Source organism: Phodopus roborovskii, unplaced genomic scaffold, assembly GCF_943737965.1.
Source record: "Phodopus roborovskii unplaced genomic scaffold, PHOROB, whole genome shotgun sequence".
Classification (NCBI taxonomy): Eukaryota; Metazoa; Chordata; class Mammalia; order Rodentia; family Cricetidae; genus Phodopus; species Phodopus roborovskii.
Window position 1 is genome coordinate 2650847 of NW_026126485.1, and position 12523 is coordinate 2663369.

General features: G+C 40.3%; 1 protein-coding gene across 1 annotated transcript in view; it reads left to right on the forward strand.

Annotated features, from left to right (window-relative positions):
- The window catches only part of Hecw1 (HECT, C2 and WW domain containing E3 ubiquitin protein ligase 1), a 245792-nt gene that overhangs the window by 199143 nt on the left and 34126 nt on the right, over positions 1-12523 (forward strand). Inside the window, 2 exon segments of the mRNA XM_051194725.1 lie at positions 1430-1615; positions 8941-9075. Of these exon segments, the coding sequence (XP_051050682.1) occupies positions 1430-1615; positions 8941-9075 (321 nt within the window).

A 12523-nucleotide genomic window follows, 5' to 3' on the forward strand; every position in this document is an offset into this window, starting at 1 on the left:
GAGACACCTAAACATCAGTAGATGTCTATTTTGTGAAGACAAATGTGTTAGACAATCAGTCTTATGAGATAGGTCAAGCCCAAACTGAGAGCAAGCAGAGTGCTGGGGAGACATGAGGCAGGAGGCAGAGGCTGAATTGAGTCTTTCATGTGTGTAAGGAAGGGTGCAGTGGCCAGGATTACAAGGTGGCTACACTGTGGGTGGCAGACATGGAAGAAATACTGAAGACTCAGCAGCACAGCAAACCGAAAAGGTCCCCAGCCTACTCAACTGGCCATAGGAGCCCATGTTGCTCTCAGACCCTAGCTCTGAAGACTAGGTAGTTGGATGAAGTGTTTCTCTAGCAGAATCTCAGAGAAGTGCTGAGAAGTCCAAGACTAAAACCTGATTCAACCAATCAAGTAAAAGTTGATCAAATCCCAAACTCAATAAGGTGCTGGGAGACTGGGGAGAAATAGCTTAGCTCAGAGGGATTGTGTGAGAAGCCAGTCAATGGTGTTTGGATATGATATGTAGTCATTTAATAACACAAAGTGAGTAACAGATGAAGACTCAAGGGATACTGCGGGGTTTCTATTTCAGGCACTGGAGTTAGTAGGGATTCTTTGAGGCAGGTTCAGTATTTTGATGCAATGATAAAGGCTGTGGCTGGAAAAGAGGAAATAAATATGTTTAGTTAGAGCAAATCCTCAGTGATGTAGTGGGGAATCATAAAGGGTAACAAGTATGCCAGACACTGAAGCCTCTGAACTATATATTGGGCTTCTTGTGGGTCTTGGGGCTGTGGGAAGCACTGCACCAACTTTCTCTAACCTCCTACAGTGTTCTTTCATCACAATACATGGGCACATGTGAGTACTCATGTGCCCCTCCCAATACCATCTAGATAGCTTGATGAATTTTTGGCAGTCTCAGAGAGATACTGAAGGGAATGAGACTCCTGCTGTGAGTACACAGGTATGTATGTAGCATAAAATTATAATTTGACTGACTTAAGATGGTCTTTTCTTCTCATTCCCTCACCTGAAGATGTTACATAAGATTTGCTAGAATGATAGGCTTCTGAAGTCCAACTTCAATTATGATAAATTGTCGTGTGTTAAATATATAAAAGGATCAAAAGCACAGCTCTATAGTCAGAGAAGAAAATGGGGAGAATAGTGATGCTCAGAGATGTACAGTGAGGCCTGACAGCGCCAAGTGTGGCTGACAGGAGGAGGAAGCTCTCTAACAGTTAGGTAGACTTGGCCTACCAAATAGGCCCATGGATGCTGAATGCACATTTCCATGTGGAGCACTATATCTGCTTCTAAAATCTCCATTGTTAGCTCACACAAATCACCTCCAAGTTGGACTCAATATATCATGTTTGAGCACAGTGTTTCCTAATTTCACATCTTCTTCCTTTGTTTCCCCCAAACTGTCTCAGAGTGCCTACCGGGTCTTTACTAGTAGCACTTGCTTGAAGCATATGATTCTGAAAGTCCGACGAGATGCTCGCAATTTTGAACGCTACCAGCATAACCGGGACCTGGTGAATTTCATCAACATGTTTGCAGATACAAGACTAGAACTTCCGCGTGGTTGGGAGATCAAAACTGACCATCAGGGAAAGGTGAGAATAATCAATGTGTGGGGCTTTCAAAAAACACCCTGGTTCACCAGTGCAGATGTGGAAGAAAGTGGGGGAAAGACTATGGAGAAGAGGCTTACATGTCTCAGGGATGTAATATTGGCCCCAGGGAAGAAGGGAGGTGGTGACAGTCAACATCAGGTGTCTTACTCATTCTGCAGTGCACATACACTGCATTGTGAGATAATGTAACTTCTTAACTTCTTCCTTATAGAAGTCAGACTGTGCCATTGCTGTCTAGGAGAATAACAAACTGCTTAGTTGAGGATTGCTATCCACTTTACAACTTTAAATTTTCTATTGAGTGCTTTTGTTCAACAGCCTATTTCTTAGTTACTTTACTATGACCAAGCTAACTTATAAAAAGGAAGTGTTTAATTGGGGGCTTGTGGTTTCCAAGCATTAGAACCCATGGTTATTACTGCAGGAAATATGGTAATGTGCATGGTGCTAGAGCAGTAGTTAGTTCACATCCTGAGACAGGAAAACACTAGGAATGGCACAAGTCTTTCTAAACCACAAAGCCCACCCCAAGTAACACCTCCTCCAACAAGGCCACACTTCCTAATACTTCTCCTTGTCACTTGTTCTACTGCTGTGAAGACACCATGACCAAGGCAAATCATATAAAGGAAAGCATTTAATTAGGAGCTTGTTTACAGTTTTAGGAGCTTAAGTCTATTATCATCATTGCTGGAAGCATTGTAGCAGGGAACATGGAGGCAGGCAGGCAGGTGCTGGAGAAGTGGCTAAGAGTGCCATCCTAATCTGTAGGCTGAGAGAGAGACTGGGCCTGGCATAGGCTTTTGAAACCTCAAAACCTACCCCCGCCAGTGACACACTTTCTCCAACAAGCCCACACCTACTCCAACAAGATAATAAATACCTCCTAGTCCTCTCAAGCTTTCCTTTGATCCAGAGGTAGACTCTCAGCTACACCACCATGCTTCCTGATATGATGAAAATGGACTAAACCTCTGAAACCCAAGCCAGCCTAATTAAATGTTTCCCTTTATAAAAGTTGCTGTGGTCATGGTGTCTCTTCACAGCAATAAAACCCTAAGACATAAATTGATACCATGGACTGGGGTGTTGCTATGCTAGGCCGACTATTATTTTATTTGGAAGAATATGCACTTTGGGACTTTGGATTCAGAAATAGTTGAATGCTTTAAGAGGGGCTTAATATGCATGGAAGACAGTGGTACTGAGACTGATTTGAATGGTAGTGGACCAGCCTCAAAGGAGGGGAATATTAATAGGTGCCCTAGAGACTCTTCTTGTTACATTTAGCAAAGAATATGACTGCTTTCTGCCCTTCTCCAAATTTTTAATGTTTTTTTCTCTCTCTCTCTTTGTGAAGAATGAGTTTTCAATTTGAATTGCATTGAGTAGGCAAGAAACTTTTGGAAAAATGGTCATTTTTCTCCTATTAAGGCTGAACAAGGCAACCTAGTAGTAAAACACGACACAGCAAAACTTTTGCAATACATTGGAAGCAGTCCTGTGAGGGAAATTTATAGCTCTAAGTGCCTATGTTAAGAAGTCAGAATGAGCACAAATAAACAACTAATGATACAACTTAAAAAATTAGGTCAGGGATTGGTAGCACAGGCCTTTAATCTCAGCACTTGGGAGGCAGAAACAGGCAGATCTCTGTGAGTTCAAGGCCAAGGCTACTGGGTGGGTTCCAGGACAGGATCCAAAGCTACAGAGAAACTGTCTCCAAAAAAAAAAAAAAAAAAGAAAAACAAGAACAAACCAGACCCAAACATAAACTGTAAGAATTAATAAAATCAGAGCATGTATTAATGAAAAGGAAGCAAAGATTATAGGCAAAAAAAAATCAATGAATGTAGAGATGGTTCTTTGAGAAGACAAGAAAGATGGACAGACTCTAAGTCCAACTAACTGGAAGAAAGACAGGACCCAATTTAACAGAACCAGAAATTAACAAGGAAGCATTAGAGCAGACCACCAATATTAAGCCAAGAAATCATCAACCCAAACAGCCCCATTACAAATGAGATTGAAATGGTAATACAAAGCCTTCCAGCTAAAAGAAGTCCAGACTCAGATGGATTCACAGCAGAATTCTACTGGACTTTCAAAGATCTACCTACAGGCAAGAATAATGCCTAGCATATAACTGGCACTCAAAAAAAATTATATGTGGATGACTAACTTATAGAGGTTCCTGAAGAAGAAAGAAGAATAAAAAGAACAGCAGAAACAATTGAATATTAAATGTTAACATCAATTAAAGAATCAAATAATAAGAACAAAACCTGGCTAATCTAAAATAAATTCTTTAGGTACAGCATGAGGATGCATCCCTACAAGCTAGGCATTAATTTGTCATGAATTTGAGGTTAGCTTGAGCTATGTAGTAATTCTGTCTAATAATAAAGTGTTCAAAGAGGCAGACTCATTGGGTTCATGCTGTTATTGTTTTTTTTTATGCATATAGAGTATTTTTTATTTAATTTTATATAACAAAGTCCAATTAAATGAAAACAAACATTTATACACAATATTTGGGAATTTGGGCGTCGTTCTTTCCAAACTACTTCCTGCTGGTAAGGGGCGCTGTCTTGGGGGATTCGAAGAAGATTCAGATATCCTACATGCTGTTATTGTAAACCTAATTAACTTATACATTATAAAGATGTACAACTGTTTCATGAATTTTAAAAACAATAAGCAAAGTAGCATCAATTCTATATCTATTCATTTTCTAAATTATTTTTGACAGTTTTGAAAGCTTTATCGGCATGCAATCATCATAAAGTAACTTATAACAGAGTAAATAAAAATTAGACACCTCAAATTTCCCATCCCAAAGTGAAACTATAGAAATCATCACAGCAAGGACTATAAGACATGGATGAGAAAAGGTTGTAGCCCAATAGTGCTACTGTAACAATAGTGTTATTGGGCTCTTGACTAGTTTGTTTTCTCTGCCAATTAAACAATTGAAAAGTAGGAATAATATCAGGCACTGCATTCAAGACATGTTATTAAAAGTGAAGAAGTTCTCATGCACACTTTTGTTTGCACGAACTTCTCACATGTGGAAAGAGGGATTCAGAAAACAAACTCTAGTCTCTTGAGAGTACTTGGGTCTTTTAAGTAAATCCTGTGGTCTACAGTATGTCTTCCTCCCCTTGGTCAATTTAAACAAAGAAAAGGGAACTGATAAACTCATAGCTTCATGCAAGCTGAGACATGCCCAGGATAGATGCTATGTATTTATGAATAGGTAAGCCAGATGGGGAGCCCCAAAAGCAGAAAATGTATGCCTGTGATGCCTTTGTGTTGGGTGTAGAAACAGTAGGAAGTCTGCATCTTGCTGTTTGCCCATCGCTTCTTTCCCTATGAATCTGGTTGTGAAGAGGCTTTTCTACCTTCTGTATTAGAAACAAACTGTGGTCACCCATGGACAATGACTGAGTTCACCCTATCCCTTTACCCAACTTGGTCAAATACTAAAATCCTTTCTCCTTTTGGATCACTAATGAAACAAAATGAGAAATCAAATGAGAAAAAATCTTAGTAAGAGAAAGACAGTGGTGAATATTGAAATTAATCAAATGAGGAGATATAACAATTTGTGTAATAAAGCTTTAAAATACATAATTAAGTCCAAATAAAATACAGAAAATATGTATGAAAAAGGCAGAAAAGAATATGGCAAGACTGGAAATAAGATAATGAGAAAGAAATGAGACCAAGAAAGGAATGTGTACTTGTCAACTTGAATAATTTGCAAACAATGACTAAACACAGTTTTCATAACTTAAAAAGAAACCGTTATCTTATACTCTTTAGAAAAAAATCCTACAAAAAGTAAAATAAGTCAAACATAACAATTATGCCAACAGGTAGACACAGCGGCAAACTCACATTTCCATAGGCAGAAAAAACTGGGTAAGCTGTTATCTCCATAGGTGGAATCCAGAAAAACTTACATAACTAAAGTGAAAAACACCTTTGAAATGGGTGACCAACACTGAATGGAGCTTACAGAAAAAATCTAAACAGTAATTCAAAAGTTTTAAAATAAAAGAATAAATATTAATATGATGTGAAAATAATAACAGCAAAGTCAAAGAATAGTTCAAGTCTATAATTATCAAATAGGGTCAGAGAAAAATTTATACTCATAAATAATATGATTAAAAAAATAAAGATGCAATATAGGAGGCTGGAGTGATAGTTCAGCGGTTAAGAGCACTTTCTGCTCTTGCAAGGGACTATGGTTTGGTTCCCAAAACCCCATACAGTGGTTCATAACCATCTGTAACTCTAATTTCAGGGAACCTGACTCCCTCTTCTGACCTCTGTGGGCACCAGGCATGTGTGGTGTAAATATATTAATGCAGGAAAGACATTCTTGCACATAAAAATTTTAAAAATCTCAATAAACATTTTAAAAGATTCAATACAATTAGGTGTGTTGGCACATGGCTATAATCTCAGCACTCCAGGTATTATTGAAGCAGGATCATTAGTTTAAGCCAAACTAGGCTACATAGTGAGATATCTTTAAAGAGAACAAAAACTATGGGCATTAATTAGAGTAGTGACCTCAGACACAAGCTCCAACATTAAAAGTAATGCATACTTCTGAAGTAGGAACAGCCACAAGACATTTCGGTGTAATAAATGAGAAGGAAGAAATGATCTGGGGAACAGAGCCCTTTGAGAACAGTACCAGTTACAATCTCATCTTCTACTTAGTTCAGAAAACAAACCGAAAATAACACACTTTCAACTGATATTTGGAGACCAGTGACTGAGAGATTTGAAATTTTTTTAATCTAATTTTATTTTTTATTTTACATATCGAGCCCAGTTCCCACTCCCTCCCTCTTTCCCTCTCTCTTCTCCTCACATGCACCCCGACTACCCTCCCCTCCCATCACCCCCCCCCCACACTCTACATGTAGGGTGATGCCCTCCAGAAGTGGTCATCTAAATCTGTCAAGTCATTTGAAGTAGGGACTAGGACTTCTCTCCTGTCTCTACGTTAATAGAGTATCCCTCCATGGGGGATGTGCCCGCATGTGCACATCCTTCTGTGCACCAGGAATACATCCTGGTTCTACTGTCTGAGGTCGCTTAGACTACTCAGGCCTTCTAGCTGAGACCCATGTTCAAGGGGTCTGAGTCGGTCCCATGTTGAATTCCCAGCTATCAGTCTGGGGACCCATTAACTCCTCCTTGTTCAGGTCAGCTGTCTCTTTTGTGTTTCTGCAGCATGGTCTTGTCCTCCCTCTCTGTATCTGGATTCTAGTGTTTAGTTGTGGGTGTTTGCTTCTGTTTCCAACAGGTACTAGATGAGGGCTCCATGATGGTGGATAAGTTATTTGCTGATCTCACTATCAGGGAAGGACATTTATGGTAGCCTTTCCACTCACAGAAGGGGGAAGGGACAAGTTCTCCAGAGCACACAATGAGTGGGGGAGGAGAGTCAGTGAGTAGAGAGGGAACTAGGAGAAAGAGAGGGGGAGGAGAGGAAAGCACGTGGGACTAGGAAGACTGAGGCAGAGGAGGAATAGAAGACAGGAGAGAGAGAGAGAGAGGGAGGGAGAGGGAGAGAGAGAGAGAGAGAGAGAGAGAGAGAGACACAGAGAGAGAGAGAACATAAAAGAGGGAGCCATTATAGGATTAAAGAGAAAACTGAACCTAAAGAAATGTCCAGAGACCTACAAGACTGACTCCAATTAACAATTTGAGAGATTTGAATTTTGTAAGTAAAATTTTTAAAGTGTAAATTAGAAAATAAAGCAATACTCAAAGGCAAAATAACTTATTTATTTATTTTGGAGGGGAGAAAGGGAAACACTTTTCTGATATTTTATCTTCAAAATAAAAATTCAAGGTTAAAAAAAAGACATGCAAGAATGTTTATTGGTTCATGATTTTAAAGCAGTGAAAGAACATCTAATGAAGGGGACTGACTTACTATACAACCATTGAATGTAATACCATGTGCTCATTCAATTTTGTGTTAGAAGATTTTTTTATTTATTTATTTTTTATAACCAAGTCCATTTAAATGAAAACAAACATTTATAGACAATATTTGGGAATTTGGGCGTCGTTCTTTCCAAACTACTTCCTGCTGGTAAGGGGCGCTGTCATGGGGGATTCTAAGAAGATGCAGAAATCCTGGCTGTAGTCTGTAAGTCTGCTTTGTCCAGCTGTTTTGAATGAAGGATCACCTTGTATTCTGTTTCAGGCAGTCTGGCTTGATCAAACCACATTAGTCTAGAAGGAATCCACAGCTTTTCATTTTCTGTGGAAACAAAAATAGAAATCCTTTTCCCCAGTAACTTGTCCTTGAACTTAAATTTTTGAGTCAGAGCATTTTTTTTTAATTTATTATTTTACATGTCGATCCCAGTTCCCTCTCCCTCCCTCCTTCCCTCCCTTTTACCCTCTCTGCCTTCTCACATGCACTCTAACCACCCTCCCCTCCCATCCCCCCACCCCAATTCCATATGTAGGGGAATGCCATCCAGTAGGGTCATGTAGATCTGATGAGTCATGTGAAGTAGGGACTAGGGCTTCTCTCCTGTCTCTAGATTAAGGCAGTTATCCCTCCATGGGGGATGTGTTAGCAAGGTCCTTTTGTGCACCAGGGATATATCCTGGCTCCACTGTCTGAGGTCCCTTAGACTGCTTAGTCCTTCTGGCTGAGACCCATAATCAGGGGGGCCTGAGTCAGTCCCATGCTGGCTTCCCAGCTATCAGTCTAGTGGCCATTAGCTCCTCCTTGTTCAGGTAAGCTGTCTCTATGTGTTTCTGCTGCCTGGTCTTGTCCTCTCCATCTGCATCTGGGTTCTAGTTCGATTCAGTGTTTATGTATGGGTGTTTGCTCCTGTTTCCAACAGGCATTAGTTGAGGGCTCCATGGATAAGTTAGTTGTTGATCTCACTTCCACGGAAGCTCAAACTGTTAGTTGGCGGGCTCAATCTTCCTGGTCGCACATGTTTTCCTTTCCTCTCCCTCCTTTTCTCCTACTTCTCTCTCCATTTGCTGCTCCCCCACTTCCCCTGTGCTCTGGGAGACTTGTCCCTTCCCGGTTCTGTGAGGGACTTTATATGAAGTGTTAGAAGATTTTTAACGACTTGAAGAAATGCTCACAAAATTTGAAATTTTCTTATAACCTTTTCTCCCTTAAGTTGTTTTTTTTTTCTTCAAATATTTTATCACAGCCATAGAAATCAAAACTAAGAAATTGAGTCCTGTAAGAATTCTCATCTCTCACAGTGCATTGTCTTACTGTCCATCTGCAGTCTTTCTTTGTGGACCACAACAGTCGAGCTACTACTTTCATCGATCCCCGAATCCCTCTTCAGAATGGCCGCCTTCCCAGTCATCTGACCCATCGACAACACCTCCAGAGACTCCGGAGTTACAGTGCTGGAGAGGTATGATCTCTGTGCCCCTGAATCCTTGTCCCCAAGTCTTTTCTCTGGGGCCAGAAAGAAATTCTAATTTCTTAGTTTTCATGATATAGGGTTGCCTGTCCTGCGAGAGATGAAGACATATGCATGTTTTTGCAATGGAAGAATTTGTGGGGGGCCTATTTAGTTACTTAGAAATGCCCCTCTTCTTTTCCTTCCTCTGTCCAAATCACCAATATTAAAAAGCTATCTGATTTAGCCAGGCAGTGATGGACATGCCTTTAATCCCAGCACTCAGGAGGCAGAGGCAGCCCTGTGAGTTTGAGGCCAGCATGGTCTACAAACCTATACAGAGAAACCCTGTCTCGAAAAACAAAAAACAACAAAAAAAATCTATCTGGTTTAAAGGAAACATGTCAAGAGTTCTCTACATATATATAGGAGATCCAAAGGCTCCTATTGACAACTGAAAATGCTATTAAAAGTCCAAAATCGCTGATATTCAGTATATGACTGACTTGGAATTTTACCTCTCCATAATACCCCAGAGAGAACTTCAGTAATACAATCGTGAACTAAGAATTGAGAGAGAAAAGGAGGGGGGAATAAGATGATGGAACCAGGCCCTATGACTTCTCTGTCCCCGTCCTACAGTCTCTTCCTGGTTTTGTCTTCGTATATCACTTATGATTACTTTCTGTGGAACGATGAAAGGCTGCTGCCTTTCTGAAGGACCATATCCATTGCCTTTACATGAAAACAGTGCTGCAGGAGGGACCCACCTACCTATCTGTTCCACAGAGTGTCCCTCTAGATAGACCTTCCATGGCATCTGCTGGGAAGCTGGAAAGGGAGCAGCCCATCTAACCGCCACCTCCAGAGTGTGTGTTTAGAAGAATGGCCATTCTTCCCAAGAATGCTTTCTTGGGAGAAGGTTCTCATGGGCTTTGAGATATACAACTGTTTTCCACCAAGGAAACTCAGGGCTTAATGCCTGTGTGGCAACTTGCCTTTTATAAGACTTCTTGGATGTTATTGTTTTAGGAAACTGCTGAATGCAGTTCTTTTTTTCTCCCTACACATAAAATGAGTGTGTAGTTACATGAAGAGGAATATTATATGTCTCCAAACCTTATGCAGCTGTCAAGACCCTTAATACTCATGCATATTCTTAGACAACAGAAATCAATATCCCAGCTTCCTAATTCAGTGTATACAGCATCCCTCCCTGGTGGTACTTTAATAGCACTTCAAAGGGTAAAGGTTATACTGTCTTGAGATTATAGAGGATAAATTAAAACTTCTGCATCAACTTGTAATATTCCATTTTAATTTTTTAAAATACCCAAGGCTTTTAATTCCATTGAGTCAAAGTCTGTAGTAATATGGAGAAACTGCATGTAGTAAGAAAACTGGGTCCTACGGAAAAAATGTGGTAGTGAGGGAGGGAGGGAGGGAGGGAGGGAAGGTGGGAGGGAGGGAGGGAGGGGGGACTGGGATCGACATGTAAAATAATAAATTAAATTAAAAAAAGATACAGATCTCTTATAATTACAAGTAATTATCTGAAAGTATAAATACTAAAAATGTTTGTGATCAATAAGATGGATTTATCAAGAGGTGAAGCACCTGTGCTCAGGTCTGATAACTGAGTTTGATCACATATCCTACAAAGTGGAAGGAGAGAACTAACTCAATAGAGTTGTCCTATGATTTTCACATATGCATTGTGGCATGTGCCTGTGTACACACTCATGCACATACATATGCACACACACACACACACACACACACATACATGCACACATGGACGAATTCACACGCACACACACACAAAAATAAGTTGATAAGTAAATATTTTTTGAACCTTTTCTATTCAAAAAGAAAGGCTGACCAAGGGTACCACTTGCTTTTCTTATTGTAAGAATTGTATGTCAGAATAGCTCAAACAATTCAGTTACTATCATTATTAGTGGAAAACTGTCATCTTTATCAGCCAAGAATTAGCTGAGAGATTATCCATGGTAATAAAAGGGAGTTAACATGCACCAAGCACCTTTCTGTTTTCTAATTTATCTAATCCCAGTGGGTTCTATTTATCACATTTTCAAGCCTCGCCCACTTATCTCCTTATCCCATTTCCTCTGTCTGGTAGATTTGCCCCTACCAGATGTGTAGATGTGTAACAGGTGGAAGCTAGGAAGCAGAGAATAGCTGGTACAAAGGCAGCACACCAGAAGAAACAAAGACTCAGCCTCTGAGGACACAAGAACTCCTACAGAGTTCATGATTTAGGGACTACGGGGATCCACATGAGTCTCCCTTGAGTGTTAGTGCTTTGGTGCTCCCAGCATGTTGGCTCATGCTAAGTTCTAACTTAGTGTTAGTATCTCAGCATTCTTTACTCTTCAAACTATTATCCTCTTCCCTTAAGTCCCCTGGTCCCCTTACAGTAGAGGACTACTTACATCCAACCACTCTGTTGTCTAGCTCAAGCCTGTAGCCATCCAGTACCAACTCTTGGCATTCCTACAAGAGCGCCTACAGGGCCTGCATTGTTTGCACATCGTTGGCCCACAGCACGTGCATCTTCAGCCATTTGCCTTTGGGATGTCTGAAATTCATCTGACTTCTTAAACTTTTCAATCTAGGTTAATTTTCCCAGTAAGCATGTGAGGTCAGATGGAAACACCATTTTTCTCTGAAGCATGTACCCATAAGACTAATTCAGCATGGATCCAGAAATAGGAGGGAACACTTTCTATTTAACAGCCTTATTCATTTCAGTGAAACACACAACATTACAACACCTTCATTTAGAATGAGAAAAAAGGAGTCTCCTGCATTCAGTCACCCAGTCTTCTCAAGCTCAAATTTCAGATGTATCTATTTCTACCATTTCTGTCTGTAACTCATCCACATATAAGTGGTCTTCAAGAAGTCAACCATTGATGTATCTAAAACACACATTAATGTGAACAGGAATAATTCCCTCAAAGGAAAAGAGCCATATCACTTCAGTCTCAGAAAAGCTTATTAATTGATGAAGAATTCATCGATGAAGGGACTAATACTGGATAACCATTTTAACAAAGCTCATCCACTGCTTTGAGTTGTGTCCATTTACTTGAGATTGGCATGTGCTGCTGCAGGGCCAGCTTTGAAGGCTGGTTTCTGACTACAAAGTGAAAAGTCTGCCAGTGTGGCACAGAATCTAATTCCTCGTCTCTCAAGTAAGCTATGGGCAATGGGAAGGACCACAAGGGGGGAAAGCGATGGGTTCACAGCCTGGCTGGAACAGGAGCCAAGAGCACTGTGGTCAGATACTAAACTGGCAGCACACTGCATACCAGAGCACTGTTGATGTCACTATAGAGTATGGAAGTATGGCTTAAAGTTGTACTAGCAAGTGCCACATCTTGGGTAACATGGCTCCTTTTGTGACTGTTTAATCTCTTTTTAAGTGTTCTTT